At 39.0% G+C, this 23,807-nt stretch overlaps 2 protein-coding genes and 2 long non-coding RNA genes across 4 annotated transcripts; all 4 read right to left on the reverse strand.

Annotated features, from left to right (window-relative positions):
* Positions 1–475: 475 nt before the first annotated feature.
* Positions 476–3,420, reverse strand: LOC306714777. The gene is made up of 5 exons (XR_013767640.1): positions 3,345–3,420; positions 2,369–2,454; positions 2,049–2,191; positions 1,772–1,884; positions 476–1,522 (listed from the first exon to the last, which is right to left on the reverse strand). It is a non-coding gene; the product is annotated as an uncharacterized lncRNA (long non-coding RNA).
* Positions 3,421–6,606: 3,186 nt separating this feature from the next.
* Positions 6,607–8,613, reverse strand: LOC306714778. Its single transcript, XR_013767641.1, has 3 exons — positions 8,538–8,613; positions 7,857–8,046; positions 6,607–7,606 (listed from the first exon to the last, which is right to left on the reverse strand). It is a non-coding gene; the product is annotated as an uncharacterized lncRNA (long non-coding RNA).
* Positions 8,614–10,850: 2,237 nt separating this feature from the next.
* On the reverse strand, positions 10,851–18,056 carry LOC306714759 (uncharacterized protein). Its single transcript, XM_079184888.1, has 14 exons — positions 17,979–18,056; positions 16,416–16,655; positions 16,185–16,258; positions 15,938–16,016; positions 15,790–15,851; positions 15,573–15,660; positions 15,398–15,486; positions 15,128–15,238; positions 14,649–14,744; positions 14,459–14,562; positions 14,259–14,367; positions 13,913–14,057; positions 13,809–13,835; positions 10,851–12,374 (listed from the first exon to the last, which is right to left on the reverse strand). The coding sequence occupies exons 2-14, from the start codon at positions 16,633–16,635 to the stop codon at positions 11,833–11,835; spliced, it is 1,746 nt and encodes a 581-aa protein (XP_079041014.1). The 5' UTR covers positions 16,636–16,655; positions 17,979–18,056; the 3' UTR covers positions 10,851–11,832.
* An 842-nt stretch (positions 18,057–18,898) lies between these two features.
* Positions 18,899–23,772, reverse strand: LOC306714763 (erythroid membrane-associated protein-like). The gene is made up of 7 exons (XM_079184893.1): positions 23,728–23,772; positions 22,239–22,446; positions 21,918–22,124; positions 21,589–21,803; positions 21,020–21,161; positions 20,877–20,903; positions 18,899–20,414 (listed from the first exon to the last, which is right to left on the reverse strand). The coding sequence occupies exons 2-7, from the start codon at positions 22,426–22,428 to the stop codon at positions 19,909–19,911; spliced, it is 1,287 nt and encodes a 428-aa protein (XP_079041019.1). The 5' UTR covers positions 22,429–22,446; positions 23,728–23,772; the 3' UTR covers positions 18,899–19,908.
* Between the last annotated feature and the right edge of the window lie 35 nt (positions 23,773–23,807).

Consider the following 23,807-nt stretch of genomic DNA (forward strand, 5'->3'; position numbering starts at 1 on the left):
GAAGACACTAGCATGCTAACATGCTAAACTAACATGGCAATATTACTATTTTTCCTGTTTAGAATTATCATTGCGAGCAATGATCGGTGTTGGCCTCTCTCTTGTGTTGAGATCAAATGAACTACAATTTGTAAAATGGAATGTTTATTTTTGACTTATGGCGTTGAAAGAGCAATTGTAACTGTAAAAGCTTAATTGCTTCAGCATGTTGCAGTAGATCGGGTATAAATAAAGAGGCTCTAAACTTTCAAAACTTTCAAACTTTGAGCCCCACACTAAAGTTAGTTTGCCAGTAAGTGTTATTATTTCCTCATCGCTCATACTTTGATCTCAACAGTACAATAATAAAGCCTCGTATCGAATTGGATGTTAAAATTGAATAAGTCACACAACATCGACCTTTCAGCTAAAATCTTTAACTCTGCTGAATATTCTTTGCTTAAATAAAGAAGGACAAAACTTAGCAACCTTTGTGTTGAACCCTTTTATTTCTACAGACAATTTTGACCACAATAGTGATAATAATACGATCTGGAAAGTTCCAAGAAAAGTGCAAAGCAAAAGAGAAGAGAAGCTTCTGAAGCTGAAGGGAAACAGAACAGGTTTCATTATGACTTTAAGCTACAGCAACAAATACAAAGTCAGACATCTTTTATTTATTTTAACTTATTTGTTACTCTGAAGAACCAAACAGTTTTACAAAAAATATTGATATAAATGTGGCGAACATTAGTTTGACAATAATAGGATTATACGCAGTAATAATAGTATGAAGTGAAATAGTTATGGATAAATGTTCCCATAGGTTTATATAGACAAGCAACCTTAACCTTAAGGGTAGCTGTCAATTCAAGACTCAAGAGACAAACTAGATTGATGAGCTTTAGTTTAAAATGTGTATCTCTATAACAATGTGTTTAATATAACTTACTCAATGTTACTCATCTCCTCCGTGTAACTCAGAGGAATGGTTTTCTTTCATGCATGTTCTTTTTTAATCATGCTCGTCTCATGAAGTGTTATGATCAACGAGCTCAAATATTTGACACAATAAAATGTATTCAAATGTTTTCATGTAAGCAGAAAGGTTTGGTTCATCTATGAGCTCGACAGAGGTTTCAGTAGTCGGGTCAATAATGGGCCTGACTACTGGGATCCAATGACAAACACTTCAGACACTTGGTCCATTCTGAGACGTGTCTAAGGTTTGCAGACGATAGCGTTAGGGGGTGGACTCTGGTTGGTGGACTCCTTAAAATGGACAGGAACGCATTGGTTGTTAATTTCATCACAAGACACAACCACTTTTGTAGTGAATTGTGAATGCCCTGTAACTCTGCAGCCTGGTGCTACTGTGAGCTCATGTACCAGCATGGTTGAATTACTGATGCAATAGTTAGTGTTGATATATAGCTGGCGGCCATCGCCATTACAGATCTGCACGACAGGTCCCGGATCCGAAATCTCGATGAAGGACTGCGTTCCTCTGTTTCGAGAGCAGATTCTTTTCCTCTGTAGGTACCTGTATAATGAGATCAATATTTCACTGCAAAGTAAATGGTATTTACAATGTAGTTTAATTACTTTGAAATATGTAAATAAAGCAGTAGTGTGACAAACAAAACCCTGTTATCAACTTCTATGAAATCAATATGAAATGTTGGTCAGTTGACAATAGAAGTTCTAAAATCCTGAACTACGCAGTACTGTGATGTATTATCTTGATCTAATTAGTGGCTAATGAACTAGTTGACTTAACACTTTAACTTACGATTTCCACAAATCCATTGAATTGAAGTCAAAGTTCTCTTGAAGGATGTGTTTCCGAACAAAGTTGCTGTACGCATTGTTATTTGTGTTCGTCTGACAAGGATCAGTGTTCCACTGAACGAGGATCAGAGCCAGTGTGATGGAAAAGAAAACAGACAAGAGTACGTTAAAACAAGTGTGTTAATAATGTTGTGTATATTCATAATACATTATAAAATGAAAGTTAAACTCTTTTGACTTAGATCTCTGAAATTGTTGTCGACTGTGAGATCACATACCAGCACGGTTGAATCACTGATGCACAAGCCATTGTCGTGGTGGCCGTTTTCATTACAGATCTCCTTGCCAGACTGTTTATATTTCCAATAAGCGAGGATCAGAGCCAGTGTGCTGGTGATCAGGACAACGATCTTCATCTTGTCTAGAGGGGAGAAGGAATGAGACTCTTTGAGCATCTTATTTTGTAGTTCAAAAAACTATTTGTAGATTTTAATGCTGATGTGATAAGAATCTTTTTTTATCTTAGATCTACTGAATGTCTGACTGAGTTGTTTTCTATCTTTCATGTCAGTGATTGTTTATTTGATGTCAGACTGACCTGTCTGCCACCTGGATGTGTAAGTCAGTGATTAGTCGCCCTCTAGCAGTGCTCGAGAGTAATTGTGCAGAATCACCTACTTCCTGCTGTAACATACACACAAACAGACACAACCAGGAAATGAATTTTGAATGCAGAAAGTTAGACGTGGATAACTTCTAAACCTTGTCAGTGCCGTGAGGAGTTTTTCTTTAAACGGGGTTGAATCAACATCAACTAGTGGAATAAATCATACAATAAGATGAGATGAACTTCTTTGATACAAGGGAGGAAATGTTCCTTACAGTAGCAGAGGAAGAAGAGCAGAGAGGAAAACATTTTTATGGAATTTCAATAAAGAATACAACAATACAATACCGCATAGAATACCACCATGACAAATATAAATATATGTAAATATATATAACTGTGTTATAAGTTTGCAAAAAGTTTGGCAATGCATAACATTAAACCAATTAGAAACATTTCATAGAATTTGTATAGAATATTTTTGATTTCATCAAATTTAGTTCATATATTTAGTTTAGTAACATATAGAGTTAAATAAAACTTTCATCACCGGAAAATATTTATTTCCTTGTAGCAGCTGAAGAACAGCAAACAAGTTTTGTGTATTTTGTACACGCCCTGAAACCTGCAGTTTACCACAGACGGTGTATTACTGCTCTGCAGTCATGTAGGATTACGCAGCATGAGGAGCTGAAGACTTTACGGGGAATCGCTCCAAACATTTATATTTGTATAATTAAATAAACTGGCCCAATAACAAAACACAACTTAAATGTCAAATCGCTTTCCTTGAAGGCATAAACGTTTTTAACAGTATTTCCTTTTTCAACTGACATATTTTTTGTCAAACAGGAGCGTAGTCACAGAGCGTATATAACGTGTGTGTTTTTGTGTTATTGCATCATAGTTCAGGTAAACGTCACAAACAATATTGCAGACAAAATAACAAGAATCAGCAGCAGCTTACCTCGCGCTCTCTGACCTGGACGCTCCTCTGGCTCTGAGTGATCTGTCTCTCTTATCTCTGTTCATCCTGAACTGCTTCAGTTTTGTTTTTTGCCAAACCAGTCCTAAAGGATTTCCTTGTTGTGTTATTGAGCAACACCCTAACTCTGTTGTGTTTATTTCATCATCTAAAAAAATTTCATTTAACATTTTATAGTGTAGAAAAATAAAGAAATCTCTTCGTGTTTTTATTGATTGTTCATTCCCCTGAGCATTGACATATAAAAAGTACCAATGGGTCATATTCTTATCACAGCATACGGTAACATGTACGGTGTTCATGAGTAAGGAGCTACACTGAAAAGCTGGAAAAAAGGTTTTCAGCCAACGACCCCTCGGCAGCTTGGAGAGGCCTCGAAGAACTCTCCAACTACAGGAGACCATCCATGGTTCCCTCACCTAAAAATGAACCGTTTATATCTACATAGAGAGCGGGTCCTCTTCAGGGAGCCCACCTGGTTGCACCGCCGTGTTTCAATCGTAGCCCAGAACAGACAAACCAAACACTGGTTCTAATGAGAGCCTTTCAGGTTTTTACGTTACTGGGAGGCCGCTGTGGTTCTCCAACACACTTAAAGAAGGATCAGAGAGAATATGGAGTTTTAAAACAAAAATGGTGTCATTGCTTTTTGTAGTAATAAGCACAGTTGACCAAACGGTTACATTTGTTGAGCCAGATTTCTTAAGACGTACACTCTAAACAATTTCACTGTAAAATAATGGTGACTTACTGGCAGCAGGGACGCCAGTAATTTACTGTTTACTGTTTTTTTACAGTGAAGCTACCTCAATTTACTTTTACGGTATTTTACGGTATACTGGATTACATTATGTGATGGTAGGATAACTGGGTTTTACGGTGATTTTACGGTATATACCAGAATGTTACCGTTTATTTACAAAAGGGTAATACAACCCGCTACTTTTGAATTTAATTCCCAACAAATAAAAGAACAACAATAGACATTCAACACATAATTGTTGCAGTTTAATACATGTTCTCAAGAAAAATAATAAAGGGACATTTGTGTTGTATCAAAAAAAAAACTCAATGCACTGCATGTTTAGAAGAAAAGAAATAAAATCATGAACTATTGAATGACTGGCTGAACTGAACTCATGAGGATAACCTCAGACCAGCAGCGCAGAGACGGAAAAGTGTCCGATAGTACGCTATTCAGCGGTATCTACCTATCCCTGAAGTGGTATGCTGTTGTTCAGCGGTACCTATCCCAAGAGTGGTATGCCGGTACTTTCCCAACGGTACACTGTCTGCTGAAGCCAGGTTCCGCTTGAAAGTGGTAGTCCACTGTCAGACAGGCACACCAGTGCGGTCTCTTGATGCATACGCACATTCATTGTAAATTGGTTTGATTCACGAACAGTGATGCTGTAAATGTGTTTTTTTTTCTTACTTTATTGACAAAGTAGTGCAACACAGCGTCTTAAATAAAGGAATGTATCTATTTTATCTCGTCCATTTACTTGTTCAGATATATGAAAGGGTTTTTTAAATGACAATAAAGTCATTTAGTATTTGCTGATGTGCCCTGAAACTGATATTATCACCAATGTATATACTGTATCTATCTCTCTATATATCTCTATATCTCTGATATGAATGGCATACCCCTCTGATTCAACGGCCACTAATATGAACTTTCAAGCAGCACCTGCCTTCAGGAAACGGTGTGCCGTTGGGAAAGTACTGGCATACCACCCCAGGGATAGGTACGTACCACTGAACCACAGTAGCATACCACTGTAGGGATAGTCAGGTTTACTCGTCCTAATGAGGTTCAGCTTTTTGTACATGCATGTGATTCATATGTTTCTGATAGTTTATGGAAAGCTTAGTATTTAGCTAGCTGACTCTTATTTCTAATTGGCAGTTGTTCGGTGTAAATCCAAACTAAGAACACAGATTTATCAATGCAACAATTTACTTTCACACCCAACTATCCCTCAGCTGCCGACGGTGCATTCATTTATTTAAAGGGTTAATGCCAAAGTTTTGGTCCCCTTTTGTGGTCTTGTGACTACAAATTCATCCAACTTGCCAAATGCATCATTCACTGTTAATCATTCAGCCACTAACTGTATGATTTAGTAATCATCTGTTCATCATTTATGTAGATATGTTTGTTGAGTAGTAGTATGTATATTATATTCAGAGAAGTCAATAAATCTGTTATTTATAAAGAAATTGATGACGGATTGTCGTGTGTAAAGAGTTAAGTCACTGCACACGAGTCAAGATCACCGTAGCATCCTTCAGGATTGAGATTAAATTAAGTTATTTGCTATCAATTTCGCCTTTTGATAGGGTGGTGCCCCGAAGTGGATTTAACGCAAATAAAATTGTTAAATTAACTTTAATTTCATTTAAATTTCAATAGCCCAAAGTGGAGTGCAGGCATTTACGCTACAGGGTTCAGTCTCCTGATGATGGAAGAGTGGGGCCGACCCCGACCTGCATGTCGTCTGGGAAAACCAAGACGGATTGCAACCAGACTTGTAGATTTGTGTCAACAAGGGTGTATTAACTCTCATGTATGCTGGATATGAGACACTTGAAATAAAGTGTAAGTGAGGCAGCGCTCTCGTTCATTGAACACAGAGACATACAGAGGTTTGATGAGGGGCAGGTGTGCAGCAGGGAGGAGGGTCAGGTGACTGAGAAGGGCGGGAAACATTGAGAGCAACAAGCGGACGGATGGCGAGTAATTACAATTGTATAAGCAACATGTTTGACTGATTTAGACTTTCCCCAAACAGCTTGCAAACCTTATTGAATGACTATGTTCCCAGAAAACAGCTTTCCTAATTTGTCAATAATGATGCAGTGGTTTAAAACAGTTACATGAATACTTCTGTTGACGTCTTGACAAATTCCCTCGACTTCATGACTTGTTTTCAAAGTAATTGTGCATCGAGTGTGTTTCAGGAATAACTCTCAGGAGGGTGCTGTTGTGGTTAGTGGGAGATAAGCCTCCAACTATATGAGGCTTCACCATCTACTCCCTTCCCACACTAACACACTACATACGTATTAACTTAACTGCAGGTCCGCTCTGCTCTCATCTGTGCATTAAGCAGCATCGACCTTTCAGCCAGAATCTTTAACTCTGCTGAATATTCTTTGCTTAAATAAAGACGGACAAAACTTAACGTTTGTGTTCAATACTTTTATTTCTACAGACAATTTTGACCACAATAGCGATAATAATACGATCTGGAAAGTTCCAAGAAAAATGCAAAGCAAAAGGGAAGAGAAGCTTCTGAAGCTGAAGGGAAACAGAACAGGTTTCATTATGACTTTAAGCTACAACAACAAATACAAAGTCAGACATCTTTTATTTATTTTAATTTATTTGTTACTCTGAAGAACCAAACAGTTTTACAAAACATTCACATTGGAGACAGTATATTGATATAAATGTGGCGAACATCAGTTTGACAATAATAGGATTATACGCAGTAATAATAGTATGAAGTGAACTCATCATGGATAAATGTTCCCATAGGTTTATATAAGGGTAGCTGTCAATTAGAGACTCAAGAGACAAACTAGATTGTTAAGCTTTAGTTTAAAATGTGTATCTCTATAACAATGTGTTTAATATAACTTACTCAGTGTTACTCATCTCCTCCGTGTAACTCAGAGGAATCGTTTTCTTTCATGCATGTTCTTTTTTAATCATGCTCGTCTCATGAAGTGTTATGATCAACGAGCTCAAATATTTGACACAATATAATGTATTCAAATGTTTTCATTTAAGCAGAAAGGTTTGGTTCATCTATGAGCTCGACAGAGGTTTCAGTAGTCGGGTCAATAATGGGCCTGACTACTGGGATCCAATGACAAACACTTCAGACACTTGGTCCATTCTGAGACGTGTCTAAGGTTTGCAGACTTTAGCGTGGCGGGGTGGACTTTGGTGTGTGGACTTCACAAAATGGACAGGAACGCATTGGTCTCCAATTTCATCACAAGACACAACCACTTTTGTAGTGTTTGATGAATGCTGTGTAACTGTGCAGTCTCCTTGTACTGTGAGCTCATGTACCAGCATGGTTGAATCACTGATGCAATAGTTAGTGTTCCTATATAGCTGGCGGCCATCGCCATTACAGATCTGCACGACAGGTCCCGGATCCGAAATCTCGATGAAGGACTGCGTTCCTCTGTTTCGAGAGCAGATTCTTTTCCTCTTTAGGTACCTGTATAATGAGATCAATATTTCACTGCAAAGTAAATGGTATTTACAATGTAGTTTAATTACTTTGAAATATGTAAATAAAGCAGTAGTGTGACCAAACAAAACCCTGTTATCAACTTCTATGAAATCAATATGAAATGTTGGTCAGTTCAAAATTGAAGTTCTAAAATCCTGAAGTACGCAGTACTGTGATGTATTATCTTAATCTAATTAGAGGCTAATGAACTAGTTGACTTAACACTTTAACTTACGATTTCCACAAATCCATTGAATTGAAGTCAAAGTTCTCTTGAAGGATGTGTTTCCGAACAAAGTTGCTGTACGCATTGTTATTTGTGTTCGTCTGACAAGGTTGAGAGTTGTATTTAGGTTTTTGTCCATTTGCGTGAGTGAGGGTGAGAGCCAGTGTGACGGTGATCAGGAGAACGACGTTCATCTTGTCTAGAGGGGAGAAGGAATGAGACTTGTTGAGCATCTTATTTTGTTGTTCAAATACATTTTAAATACACCAGTGATTGGTCAAGTGTTGTACACACAGCATCCAAACTACACTCATCCACTCAGTGCCAAATGAACATCTCTTGTAAATTAATCAGTCTTGTCGCATCGGTTTGAGAGCATTTGAATTATTTACTGAACTATTTTATTTATCATTCATGTATTTACAGTGTAAAGTTCCTCCACATATTTCCATCCATATTGTTCTTAATGCTTTAATATTACTTTCATTTCTTTTCTTGTGAAGCACTTTGTGACATCTGATCTAGAAAGGTACTCTATAAATAAACCTAATAATACATTTGCTTTACTTACTAGTAAGTAGAAAGGCAGAAATATTGGTATTGTTAGTCATGTCACTCAAAAACAGGACAGAAAGCTGATTCTAATAATAACAAAACACATTTGTGTTGTTGATGAAGAGGTTTTCTCACCCGCTCTGATCAGCCTCTGTACTGTAAATGTTGCTGTGTTGAGTCCGGAGGAGGATCGATACCAACTGATGCTGAAGTCTCTGATAGAAGTCCAACAACAGGTCTCCCCTTTTTAAACCTCCTCTCGTCTTGGAAACATTTGACCGTAACCAATCATTTTAACCCAAGGAGATGAACAGCCAATTCAAATACTGCACATTTCTCTTCACCATATATGTCTCGTTATTGGACGAGGCATGTACATGTTGACACAAACCAACTGTTCCAAGTAATTCTGTAAATGAGGAAGACTGGCCCATTCTAAGAAGTGTCTACGGTTAGCAGGGTGTAGTGTCAAAATGGACAGGAAGGCAGCTGTTTCCAATTTTATCACAAGACACAACCACTTTGTTTTTGGCATTGAAAAGCCCTGTAACTTTGAAATTTTGTTTGACTTTGAGAACATATACCAGCATGTTTGAACCACTGATGCACAAGTTACTGTTCTTATCTATAGCTGGCGGCCATCGCCATTACAGATCTGCTCGAAAACGTCCCGGATCCGAACTCTGGAGGAAGGACTGCGTTGGTCTGTGTGAAATGCAGAGTCTTTTCCCCTCTAGGTACCTGTATAATGAGATCAATGGTTCAGAGCCAGTGTGACGGTTATCAGGAGAACGATGCTCATCTTGTCTAGAGGGGAGAAGGAATGAGACTTGTTGAGCATCTTATTTTGTTGTTCAAAAAGATTGAAAATACACCAGTAATTGGTCAAGAATGATTTGCATAAAGTCTGGAACATCGTTGGGACCCGTTTCTTTGATAATTCGTTCTGTCTAAGGTCGTCTTATCCTAATGGGAAAACGTCATCGTTGCAAATCAGCCTCACGTGCACACGGACATGCTCAACAGGTTCATTGTCTCCTCTTTAGGTCACAGAAGATGTCAGGACAAACGGCTGAAATGCTCATGAAGACACACAGCTGTGATACTAATGTGAAGAGAAGTTCACACGTTTCACACGAGGACACAGAACATTCTTTAGTTTTCCCAACAACTGTCACAGTGCCTTACATTTGACAAAGATAGCATTTTAATATTATTTACAAACTCTATGGCTTATTGCCATGTCATTTTGATTTTTTTTTAATTTCAGTTTAATGTCACACATATTTAAGGAAGTTTGAATTTGACAAAAAGCTCACTAGACATTTGCGGAAGTGTTTTTCTCTTTTCATTTCATGCATTCATTTAATTTAATATACTTATATATTCCATTCATTTATTAACTGTGTAATGTTTCTTCACATACAAAAGACAGATTCTAATGATACTGTACTGTAAATGTTTCTGTGTTGAGTCTGGAGGAGGATCGATACCGACTGATGTTTAAGTCTCTGATAGAAGTCCAATAACATTTCTCTTTTAAACCTCCTCATCTTGTGAACATTGGACCACAACAAATCATTTTAACCCTAAAGGAATAACAGACAATCAAAGTACTGCAAACAACCCTTTCACCATATACGTCTGTGATAATCATCAGCAAACTAGAGTACGGTACTGTGCATGCATTTGTCGGCACAAACCAACCGCTAATTCTGTAAATGAGGAAGTACACTTTAGCAGGAAGCTACTGTTGGCGTGAAGCCGTGGGTCACTGCTGCTTAGACCAAATGAAAGAAAAGGTCAAGTAGCACCAGCAGTGCTTCTTGTGAGTTCATGCCCAAATACTGCACATGATCCATAGAATAGAAGTTTCCAATAAATACTAATTATAAATATATGTAATGGATTTGAGATAAATCATCTGATTGATACATATGTGATTTGTTTTACCAATCACACATTTATGAGGTTGTATTTAGGCACCGTGATGTTTTGAGCTAAATGCTAGCATGCTAATTTCCCAGATCTGTTCTAGTACAATCGTAATGAAGCATAGACTGTCTACAAGACGGAGTCGGCAACACGTCACCCATTGGTCTGTGAACTGCGGTTTTGAAGCCTCGAGTTCGGCATTTTGGCTTAGATTGCAATCAATGGCGCATGCGGCTCTGGTAGTGGAACAAGCAACCTGTCGGTCACAAGGTGCCCTAAAGCTATTTTACTCTCAATGGGACCAGAATTTACAAAATGGACATCATGCTGTACTGAAAAAGTCCTCATTACTATATTCTTCTGACTTTTTTCTCGTTCATTTTTCCATGTCATTGTGGCATGAGGAAGTGGGCGAGAGGGCTATTGATGCGATTCTAACAGGATACATTACAACATGAAGAACTCTGATTCAACTTACATTTCACCAGTTAATTGACACATTTAGAGACCGACTCAATCAGACCAAAGCAGAAGTCATTTAATATCAACAGAAACCACACGATAAGACCAATGGTTGAACAGATGAACACGACACAGATCAAAAAGCGGTACAGAGAAAAAAATGAAGCTTCCACCAAATGGTTGAACTCATGTATCCAAGTAAACTTCCCATTTTCATGCAGCAGGGTCCGACAGTCTGCTCCGCTCAGTCCTGGTTCCCTCGGGCCCAATGCAGCCTGGGCCACCAGCAGCGTGGCGTTGGATCCAGTGGGGACCGGCGCAGCAGCGAAGCAAAGCTCTGCTCAAGTTTGGACCGTTAAGATTTAAGATGTATTTATGTATTTTGGACCAAAATAAACATTCTGAAGTGTTCACGTTTGGCTCTGAGTAAATGGGGCTTTTCAGAATGTTTACAAAAATAATCAGTGGATTAATCCATGATGAAAATAATCACCAGTTGCACTTTGATAGTAAATAGTAAAAAAAATAATCTCCACCTCAACCAAGCACAGCAGTAAAATCCTGCTTTTACTTTATTACATGATAATAATAAAAAATGTCTCCATAAGTACTTACATTTCCCTGATTATACTTCTATACTTTTAGTTGAGTAACATTCTCAATGCAGGACTTTTCATACTTTTCATCCTTTGGCATAACATATGTCAAATATAGAATCTTTACTTTGTTCAAAAACTAATTTCATATACATTTTTGCAAAATGTCAGAAATCTCTTAAGTTAAAAAAAATATATATCACATGACACTAAATGATAAAAAAAACTATCTTTTCATTAATGTTTGAATAAAAAGAAGAAGACAAGTCTAGACTTGGACAGGTAATAAATCCCCAAACACCTCAGATGATCAGGCCAAAAAACCCAATTCAAACCCGTTGCTGGTGAAACGTCACGCAACAGTAAAATGTTACTGTACACCCAATCACCTGGTGCATTGTAACTATAGCAGTGCACAACACATGCACTTCATCCATCTACTGCTTCACAGCAGAGATGATCAGAGGATGGGTGTTTTTCTCATTTTGCTTAAGATGTGGACTAAAATATGGAAAAACCTCGCCACTGAACGAACACTCGGTAAACGAGTAGATGTGAGATTTGGCCGTCACATGGTAGAAGGACACGAGACCTTCCTCGTAGTCCACGAAGACCCCGACCTTCTGAGGTTTCCCCGTCAGGGAGAGGCTGGCGGGCGGCGCCGCCAGAGCTGCGTACTTTTCCTCCTCATAATGTACGATGGCCCAGTAACCGCCATCCGGGCTCAGCGAGAGTTTCCCCTTGCGCTTGGCGTCGCGCCTCGCCACACCCAGGTCCCACCCCGTCTTGTTGCCGACCTCCACCTCCCAGTAGAACTTCCCAGAGGACAACCTGTTGAGCCCCAGGACGCTGCCAAACACGTCAAACCTCTGCGGAGCATCGGGAACCTTCTGGGTCTTTCCTCCATCTCTCACCGTCTTCCCGTCGGGGGACAGAACAAGACACGGGTGTGCGGTGGTCGGATCCAGCTTCACGTCCACTGAAGTTGAGCAGAATAATGGAAATAGAATCATGATGTACTTCATATGGGTGAGCGACACACTGTATGTTAATGCTTGTGCAGTTTGAGTTATGTTAATAAACTAAATGGATACTAAGTAAATATAAGAGAACAACCTCCTATCTACTGCTAGATACCACAAAGAGGATGACTAGGGGAAGATAACCATCAGACTAACCCTAAAAACAACTGGATTGAACGTTGCCAGGTCTTCTTCAGGGTAACAAACGAAGAGACGACCCCTGAGCCTGGAGCTTTTATACATTCACCCAGGTGCATGTACTCATTGGGTAATTGGGACAACAGGTGGAGGTAACGAGTGTCATTCACAGAGCACTATCCCAAAGGACTTCACCAACTGAAACTCCAAGAAACAAAGGTTAAAGATGGTTACTGACTCAAATCGAAGATAAACTATTCAAAAATATGTATATCCAAATAAATGTTTCACATTAAAGTGAATAATTTCTTAATTTAAGCCTGGATATACAGTTTTAAGTTTGGCTTTTTCTCAGGAAGAGTGGGCGCAAGCCCCAGTTTGCTAATTTATTGCATATGTTATGCAGAGATTCTATTCTTAGAGCATCTTTCTGTGTGCCGAGACGATATATACCCACAAAGGTTGTGTTACAGCTGTGTGTCCTTCCAGTTGTGAAATCACGTTTGTTTTAAAGACATCGGAGCCCCTTAAAGGTGCCGCAGGGCTTCTGCAGCCACATACAGAATATCCACTCTGCAAACTACAATATGACTTCATACCAGTTCTTCTTTTATGGTGGGGGCTCGTCTATAAGGCCCGAGGGGGGGAAACTGTTCTGAAATGGGGGTTGCTTTTTTAATTAAATATCCCAATAGGAATGCAAAATGTCTCTAATTGTTTTAGTTTGTGTGCTGTACCGTGTTACAGAAGTGAAGTTAAAGAGGAATGTCATTAGCAATGGATATGATTTATTGACTCTATCTTTGAGAGGATTTGACAGACTATCCTCCTCTATATCAAAATCTGTTGTACCAACAATTAACACCTTTGTTGTGGAACATTTATTTTTTTCAGCCAATAACCATTTTACTCTTATTTGAATTGTATCTTGGTGATCAGTTGTTTGGTTTGTGAAATCTTTGGGAAGTGCTCCCTGAATGACACTCGTTATCTCCCACCTGTTGTCCCAATAACCTAATTAGGACACACCTTGAGTGAACGTATAGAAGAGCCAGGCTCAGGTGGTGCAACCTCATTTGTTACCCTGAAGAGGACCTGGCAAGGTGAACAGGCCATGTAACCATAAAGGCTTTTAAATTGAATCTCCAAATGCACTCACCCCCCCTTCATGCCTGAAGCTTTTTCTTTTAAACCATAATCGTTTTTTTCTGTTTAAATAGTCCGATTTTCATTAAATGTTCTGAGTCACACACCTGCAAACGTGGGAATCCTCTTGAGTTCTGTGGAAAGAGAAATCATATTAAAGCAAGTGACTACGAATGAAATGCATAACTTGGTGAACTTGAGCAGTACTCACCAACAGAAGAGAGTTTATCCAGTTCCTTGTGAATTTCTTCCATCATGTTTGACGTCGTAGTTCTCAGCGTACCAAAGGAGAATAAAGTGTCAACAGTGACATTTTTCCAGTCACAGGTTTCGCCCAGGCCTGTTTGAGGTGAAACCTGTGTAATACAACATGAGAATAATACAAATTTAATAAATCCGAAACAAGTGGAAAAATACACAGAATTGTTGAGCACAAACCTGTGAATGTTGGCTTAGCGTCCCCCTAGATGTAGATATTGTCAGATGCTGACATCGAGCAGAGTAAAAGCATAATGATTTGCTGAAATGTTTAAAATTCTAAAAGCTTGGATGCTCACCTGCAAGTCAGGATCTTTGTCCAACTCGTCGATGGTCATGTTGAGTTTGTCAATTTCCTTTTGCAGCTTCTGGACCACATCTTGTGCTTCTCTCTTCACTCTCTTTCTCCTAAAAGCAACAGACAGTAACATTAAGCAGTTGGTTGTATTGGTTGATGACTCCTGCCTGTGGCGTCAGTGTGATGTATCCCTGAACCGACCTCTTCTCCAGAGGCTGGAGGGCTTTCTGCCGCGTGTCCTCAACGACTCTCATCACCTCTGAGAACACGTTGTTGATCTCCAGCCACTCAGCATCCAGGCCGCCCTGAAAAGAGAAACGGACAGTGAGGATTGTTAAATGAAACGTTAATAAGCAAAGATCACAAAGCTAAATATTCTGCCACAGCTCACCTTGCAGGCTTTTACAGATGATATGACTTCGGCCATCTTTTGTTCTCTCGTCTGAATCTTCTGCTGTAAATCAGCCCTCGTCCGGTCTTGCCTCGCCTTGAATGAAACAAATAATGCTTATATTAGTATGCACACATTGTAGTGACCACGTGCACAAAACACAAGTACAGCGGCAGCATTGCTGAATGAAACTGCTAAAGTTTGAATATCATAAGGCTAAAAGGCTAAATTAGAGCCGTTAAAACGTATAAAATACCCAATAGAGTTTAATAAACTAAAGCTTTGTTTATACTCGAGCGGGGCAGTCAACTTGCAATCAATTGTAAAGTAATAAATATTCATGGGCTACTTTCTTGCCTTTTATACAAGCCCTGTAGAGAAAGAAGTCAAGTATTAATTTAATGCTTCATAATCAAACGGAGCTTGGATACCCGAGTTTTGGCTAAAAACGTTACACTGTATTATTAAAAGTATCGTACCTTTTGTAGTTTCTGATCCTCCCTCTCTTTCTCTTTCTCCTGCTCTCTCTCCTTTGGTCTGACGGTTTCCTGTGCCGTGGTCGTTGGAAGATAACAGACCTGTTGCCCCACCTAAAGGATGAAAGCACTCAGTGCAGGCCGGACCAAATGATAATAACACTGCACGCAATAGTGCATGGTTATAACCACAAATTCTATCCAACGGCTTTATAAAAATCCATCTGCACTTCAGTGATTCACAGGATGATAAATGGAGATAATCTGCTGTACCTGCTGTGCACCGGTGGAGAAATCAAGCGCTCTACGAGTGTTGCCGGTGGTTTGGTGCGTTGTGCTGTAGTGCGGTGGAGTCTGAAACGCTGTCGAGAAACAAGTTTGTCACCGTCAAACAAAGCTGCTTTGAATCCCCTCTGTGTTCTGAATGAGTTACGCTCACAGAACACACCTGTTATGTTCGTCTCCTTCCCTGGGACTTCCGCGGCTGCAGGGTTGACTTGGGTGCTGAAGATCTGCGACCCCGGCCTCAGCGTCGGCTGTCAAGAGAAAAGCGGGAGACGAGGTTTGACAAGGTTTCGCTCGACGAAGCTTTGCTCACTTTTCCCGACCGTGCAATATTTCCCCCCCCGACACTGTAAGCTCGCTTTCACAGAAGGATGTCGTACCTGCGCACCACTGGAGAAATCGAGCGCTCTGTTTGTTCTGTCTAACATTTGACTTGCCATCACTGTGGGAAAAGAGCATGGGTCACTGTTAAACACAGCTGCTTTGGGTTACTTCCAGTGTTGACTGAACTATAATTATAATGCATACTTGATTTGATCATCTCCATCAATGCATCTTCTGTTCCTGGAAAAGTTGTGTTGGTGAGGTATGGAGACACGGGAACATTCTGTCAGAGAGAAGAAGAAGATTGGACAGTGTGTTTCTGATTGACATTGACCACATTAAATCCTATAACTTTTTTTATTATCCAGTACGATCTTTGTATTATTGACAACACCACAATTTGTTAGTGACGTGTTTAGCACATATCATTTATATGTTTGCCTGAATATACCTCAGTCCTGACTGGAGTGGCCCAGTTTAATGGCCCACTGTCATTTTGATCCATCCAGGTGTTCTGTTGACTCCCTGAAAATAATAATAAGAAAACCTTTCAGTGGTTTGAGAGACGGCCTTTAACTGTTACTGTCACTCCTATTATTTCTTGCATTTGCAGCAGGTGACTTAGAGACATGAGTGATAAACATAGTGCGTAACTAGAGACCACGGATGTGTAACCACTCACCGGATTTGAGAGTAGGGGTGTAGATATTCATCCAAGGCTCTTCAACTTTTATGGGAGGTCCCTGGTAGGTTAGTTGAGGACGGGAACTGCTAAATCTGAATTGTTCACCCTCAGGGATACCCATTCCCTTGGGTGTGCATCCCATCTTCCCCTGGTGAATCCTCAGTCCTTGGTATGTTGTCGTTTTGGACCAACCGCAGTGGCAAATCTGGAGGCTCATGTCTGACGTATTGAGTTTGTCTGCAGAAGTCCCACGAAAGGTTAATTAGGTGCATCATATCTTTGTAGATTGTAATGCTGATGTGATAAGTATCTTTTTTTTATGTTAGATCTACTGAATGTCTGACTGAGTTGTTTTCTAACTTTCATGTCAGATTGTTTATTTGATGTCAGACTGAACTACCACCTGGATGTGTAAGTCAGTGATTAGTCGCCCTCTAGCAGTGCTCTACAGTAATTGTGCAGAATCACCTACTTCCTGCTGTAACATACACACAAACAGACACAACCAGGAAATGAATTTTGAATGCAGAAAGTTAGACGTGGATAACTTCTAAACCTTGTCAGTGCCGTGAGGAGTTTTTCTTTAAACGGGGTTGAATCAACATCAACTAGTGGAATAAATCATACAATAAGATGAGATGAACTTATTTGATACAAGGGAGGAAATGTTCCTTACAGTAGCAGAGGAAGAAGAGCACCAAAGTGGCACCCATACAGTATATCTGGGATTATTTTTTACAGATTCGTATAATGAATTTAATCAAGCATAATGGTAAAAATAGTATACATTTAAAATAAACAATATATATGTGTGTGTAAAACTGTTTGTATGGAATATCAATAAAGAATACAACAATACAATACCGCATATAATACCACCATGACATATATATAAATAATATCATGGTCATATATATATATATATATATATATATATATATATATATATATATATATATATATAGTGATAATACTAGTAGTAATAACAGTACTCAGATAAGATATTTCCTCTATTCTAATTCTTCAAAAAAAATTATAGAAGTGATAAAATATTTTCGACTTCATCAAATGTAGTTAATATATTTACTCCGGCGGTAGAACAAGGTCTAGATATAACTTTCATCATCGATAACTATCTATTTCCCTGTAGCAGCTGAAGAACAGCAAACTACTATGTTTCGTGTATTTTGTACACGCCCAGAAACCTGCGGTTTACCACAGACTGTGTGTGTACTCTGCCCGTATAATGCTTAGTGCACTGTAGTCATTTACGCAGCGGGGAGCTGAAGACTTTACGGGGAATCGCTCCAAACATTTGTATTTGTATAATTAAATAAACTGGCCTAATAACAAAACACAACTTAAAAGTCAAATCGCTTTCCTTGAAGGTATAAACGTTTTTAACAGTATTTCCTTTTTCAACTGACATATTTTTTGTCAAACAGGAGCGTAGTCACAGAGCGTATATAACGTGTGTGTTTTTGTGTTATTGCATCATAGTTCAGGTAAACGTCACAAACAATGTTGCAGACAAAATAACAAGAATCAGCAGCAGCTTACCTCGCGCTCTCTGACCTGGACGCTCCTCTGGCTCTGAGTGATCTGTCTCTCTTATCTCTGTTCATCCCGAACTGTTTCAGTTTCGTTTCAGCCAAATCAATACTAAAGGATTTCCTTTTAATCGCCCCACGCGCGACATGCAATACAGAGCGTCGCGTTATTGAGCACGATCTAACTCTGTTGTGTTGACATTATTATTTCAAATTATCATTTAAAAAATGTTAATTTAACTATTTATAGTGTAGAAAAATAAAGAAATCTCTTCGTGTTTTTAATTGAATGTTCATTCCCCTGAGCATTGAAATATAAAAAAAGTATCAATGAGTCATATTCTTATCCCGGCATACAGTAACATGTATGATGTTCATGAGTCACTTTCAATGGTGCAAGGTGTATTCAGATCTCTGTTACAAGTAAAAGTCTTGCATTCCAAATATAAGCATGAAATTATACTTAGAGTACCAAAAGTCAGAGTACTCATACAAAATGTCTCATTTCTGAAAAATGCATATTGTACAACTGGATTATGATTTATGATGGATTGTAAGTGTCACTAGCTTAATCTAAAACAAGTTATCGTGTGTATATATACATATATTATGTTTTATGTTTTTAATTAGGTGATTGTATATTATGTATTAACAGTCTGACTGTGCAAAGTAGCTCAAGTCATCAAATAAATGTAGTTTAGTAAAAAAGGTAAGATATTGGCCTCCAAATTGTAGTGAATAAAGTAGCATAAAATGGAAATACTCACGTAAGGTACAAGTACATCAAAACTATACTTTAGTGAAGTAAATACACTTGGCTACAATCCTCCACTTAAATGAGTGTAACAGAAGGACTTCCCTTTCCACCTTCATGACAAGCAACCGAGACAAGGAAAGGCAGAGGTCAGAGGTCAGAGTGAAGGTGTTTAATAATGAGCCGTAGGAAGTGAGAGAACTCAAGTACTACACATCAATATCTGCGTGTGTGTTTACTTGCTTGTGTATTCATCTTTTAATTTGTAAGAGGAACATGGTATTCTGTATTTTCTCAAAAGTTACATAGTCTCCCTTTGTGTCGCGTTTAGGGCGATCTATTGACAGGAATGAAATATAATATCAAGTTTGTGTAAAGTGTATAATACATTGAAAATAAGTATTGTTTTTATTAGCTTAGATTGAGCCGTTTTATAGCTAAATACTCAGCGGGTTATCTTCGAGGAGCCGACTGCCGTGTTTGTACAGTAGCCCACGAGGGACAAAAGAAATGGAGGTTATATAGATAAGGCCATTAGCGTTTTTTGAATAAGCAAACGTTTCAGTTGGTTGCAATCTGCAACCTCACCGCTAGATGTCGCTAGATCCTAAACACTCGACCTTTAAAGATAAGTGTAGCTTTATATTGGTTTAAAAAAACAAAAGAATAGAAAAAGCAAGCAGGTTATATCTTCAGTAACTATAAGTATGTTTTGGTTGTGGTCTGTGAACTCTAATAGCCTTCATAGATTAGTTAGCAAATAGGCATTCTAATAAAAAAACACGTTGCTGATTATACAGATTATCTGATTGTTGTACAAATTGTTGTAAAAATATCTTTTTAACCAAACGTAGAAAATATATCAGTCTTTTGCATTACATCAACCAAAACCACATTTAAGTGCAGTTTACTCATCATTACTACTTAATACTACTAAACCTGTGAACAACCCATAATGTATAATGCCATCTCTGGCTCTGGAGTGAGCTTTACATGGTCTGAAAAATATCGCCGATGACGTCGTTTGAAAGGCAGGCGTTTACCGAGCAAGTCGGGGATTTTGAGAAGTGTAGGAATCGCATCGTTTTTTGGAGCTTGACCCATCGGGGGCTTATAGACATGAATATCTTGTACTGTGCTGGACTGTGTACAAAACACGCACCCAGCCTCCGAATAACACGCACAATTACTGGCGTTTCACTGTCGCGATTATCAGAGGTTCAGAGCTTCCATCTTCATTAACGTGCACAATGAAATAGGGGTAGATCCCTTCAGTGAACGAACACTCGGTAAACGAGTAGATGTGAGATTGAGCCTTCACGTCGTAGAAGGACACGAGGCCTTCCTCGTAGTCCACAAACACTCCCACCTTCTGTGGTTTCTCTTTCAGGGGAAGACCAACCGGCGGATCTGTCAGGGCGGCGAACTTGTTTTTATAATGTTCAGCAACCCAGTAGCCGTTATCTGGGCACAGCAAGAACTTCCCCTTGCGTTGTGCATCACCGGTCGCTACACCGAGACTCCATCCGGTCTTCTTGCTGACAACAACCTCCCAGTACCACTTCCCAGAGGTCATTTGTTTGAGGCCCAGGACGCTGCCAGACCTCTGGGTCTCTCCTGTGCTACTCAGTCTCTTCCCGTCAGCAGAAACGAGGCATTTGTATGCAGTGGTTGGATCCAGCTTTACATTCACTACAGTTAAGATAAAACCACAACTTAACACTTACAAAACTGAGTCACACCAGCACATTCATTCTTGCCTATCTAAGTATTTTAGATAATTTCATTTTGTCCACATTTAGTTGCACATATTCTAAAATGGACTAAATGCACTTTTTTATTCCAAATTGGGTCAATATCGCAGATACATACTGAGTTAACTTAAACCAGTAACCTTGGATAGAAAACCATTTGGTCAACAATCAAATCCAAAACAATGGGTTGACTCAGTATTATTCTTTATATTATTGTTGGGTTATTTACCTAAACTACAATATAATACGGTAACTTTTAGCCCTTTCGATGAGGTTAGCCTTGCAACTGATACTTTGCAAAGTTACCACAATAAATATATAGAAATATAACATAAGCTACAAGCTAAGAACACTATCTTGTTTTCCTTTTTTGTTTTTGTATACAATTCTAAATACGCACCTGCAAAATTGGAAATCCTTTTAAGTTCTGTTTGGGGAAAGAAATACATAATTGTGTTAGTTAATTAATGACTGTAAATTGAAAGTATTTCAAGGCAATACAAACGTAATAAAATTAAACATTGGGTAAACTTATGGACTCACCAGTAGCCGCAAGTTCGGTTGACGTTGTAGTTCTCAGCTTGGAGAACGGACGGTCGAGAGGCTCCTCCTCGGCATCCTCTGCAACTTTCATCCCCTTCGAGAACATACTGCTGAGATCAAGCACCTCAGCTTCCAAGATGCCCTAAAAAAGAAAAAACGCAGCGCTTTGGTGGTCAGTCCTATTTGGGAGAATTTACAAAAGTACAAAACTAATAAGTTCAAAATGCCGCATTCAACCGTACGAGCTTTAACGGTTTAACAGTTCTTAATAGTCAATAGTGGTATGGCTGTTGGGCCTCGGTGACAATGGCTCTCTCTGTCAGGATAAGATGGAAAGTTGAAAGTAGGTTTAACTTAGTTACATCAAGGTCCAAATCACCATGGCAGCTGTTCATTTTACAGGTGGTGAATAACAATCCTTAAACAGATATGTCATGTTAACCATTCTAGTTTAGTGTGCTAGCACGCTAACATTTTCTTAGCACGGCTTACATTACGACTTTCCCACCTGCACTTTGACTGGTTGCCCAAAACCTCCCTCTTGCAATCTGCAGCATTTATAGGCCTACCTGCTTCTTGACGGCCACTGTCTTCGCTGGATCATGTTTCAATTGATCCTCTTTTTCCATCTTTTTTTTCCAGAATGACTGCTCTTCCTTCTGGATCCTCTCTCCCTTCGGCATGCATCCCATCTTCCCCTGGTGGCATCTCAGGCCCTGGTAGGTTGTTTTTTTGGACCAGCCGCAGTGACATTTCCGGAGGCTCACGGCTAAATATGAGCGTGCTGTGTATGTTCGAGATGGAATTACAGAGTTAGTTTTCATCACATACATTTTTTTTGTTTTGGAGTGCACTGGAATGAACACAATGTGCACTCTGGAATCGGGGCAAAACTCACCGTTCGCGATAGGCATGTCGATATCCACCTTGGAGTCCTCTTGATAGTCTGCGAGTCCCCCCACGTACGGCTGTCGGCACTCTTCATCCTTCTGCCCCTTCGGCATGCATCCCATCTTCCCCTTGTGGAGTCTCAGGTGCTGGTAGGTCGTTACTTTGGACCAGCCGCAGTGACATTCCTGGAGGCTCACATCTGAAGAGAAGTCTGCTGTGTATGTTTGAGATGCAATTCAAGATTCAGTTTTCATCACATCCATTTATTTATTTTTGGAGTGCACTGGAATGAACACAATGTGCACTCTGGAATCAGGGCAAAACTCACCGTTCTTGATAGGAGTGCAAACATCCAGCTTGAAGTCTTTTTCATAGTCTGCGGGTCCCCCCACGTACGGCTGCCCGCACTCTTCATCCTTCTGCCCCCTCGCCGTGCATCCCATCTCCCTCTGGTGGATCCTCAGGCCCTGGTAGGTTGTTTTTTTGGACCAGCCGCAGTGACATTTCTGGAGGCTCATGTCTAATGTGTTGAGTATCTGTAGAAGTTAAACACACATTTTAAACCATCAGAGATGGGATTTCTTTCTCATGCATTCTGCTGTTATGTAACAGTGACCAGTAGTGTCGGAGGCTCATTTCTGGTGTCTGTATAAAACATATTACGACACATGTTACTGTTAATATGGAGAATACTGAATATTTGAAACATATTATTAAAATTGTATAATTGGCAATCAACAAAACGATTGTTTTCAAGTCATGTATGATAAAATAAAATGACAAACATGTTCTGTGTAAACTAAATTAAATACCTTTTAGAGTTGTTTTTGTTTTCCAACACATACATTTATAAAAGCAGAGCAAATATTAGAAAGCTCACCTCATGAATACAGGTCTTTTTATCTATGCGTACTCTATGATATACAGTACTGGTGAAAACTTAAGTCACTTTAACAAAGAAATTATTTTTTGATGAATTGTCTTGGGAGAAAAAAAGAGTTAAACATTCCCTGATCTGGACGTTTTGTTTTTTTAGAAGAGCAACCATCCAGCACTAACTGAGTCATCACTGCTGAGAGTCATGATGATGCATGTCCTGTTCTGTTCTCAAATACTTTAAAGACTTTCATGAAATTGTGTGCTGACTGCAACTGCCCCCGCACCTCGTCCAGGAAATCGACATATTTATCTTTTCAATAAAAACACATTAAATGTTGTTCTCTGGAATACAAACATTGTAATTAAATGTGCCAGTCAGCTGTAGCAACTAATAATGTAAAGACTGTGGATAATGTAAATGGAATAAATTGCCCATGATGTAATAATAATCAGCACAGAATGTAAGAAAAGCATGAACAATTTTGTGTATAATATACTGAGTTATAACATTATAAGAAAAACATTCCATTATCAACTAAGATGTTGTATATTCAGCCCATAGTGTAATCTAAAAAAAAAAAAGGGTACAGCCCTTAAACCGTTGGAACCTTTCACGATAGAGAGCTTGATCTGAAGCTTTTTTAAGTTTTAAGAACATTTAAGAACTTTTTAGTATGTGAAATGATTGATTTAAAAAACAAAACTCATGTAACTAAAGGAACTGGAGCTCTTTTTGTAATTCAACTAACATTAAATTACATTATGCGTAACACTGACCAGCAGCGCAGTCAGTTTAAAGCTGTAAAGGCTGCTAATAAGGTCGCTGCATGTTTCGGGTTATTTTTCCAAAACAAAATGTTTTTTTTAATCCGACTGTGAGGATGAATCTTATTCAGCATTAGAAAGTCCAACAGATAAGAACATATATCGTTGCCTACCTTGTTCTCCTGGGTTCTGTTTCCACTAGAGATGGACTTTTCCTCCCTGCCACGCGGGCAATATTCCTCTTTCAGTTTCG

The sequence above is a fragment of the Pholis gunnellus genome, assembly GCF_910591455.1.
Source record: "Pholis gunnellus genome assembly, chromosome: 23".
Classification (NCBI taxonomy): domain Eukaryota; kingdom Metazoa; phylum Chordata; class Actinopteri; order Perciformes; family Pholidae; genus Pholis; species Pholis gunnellus.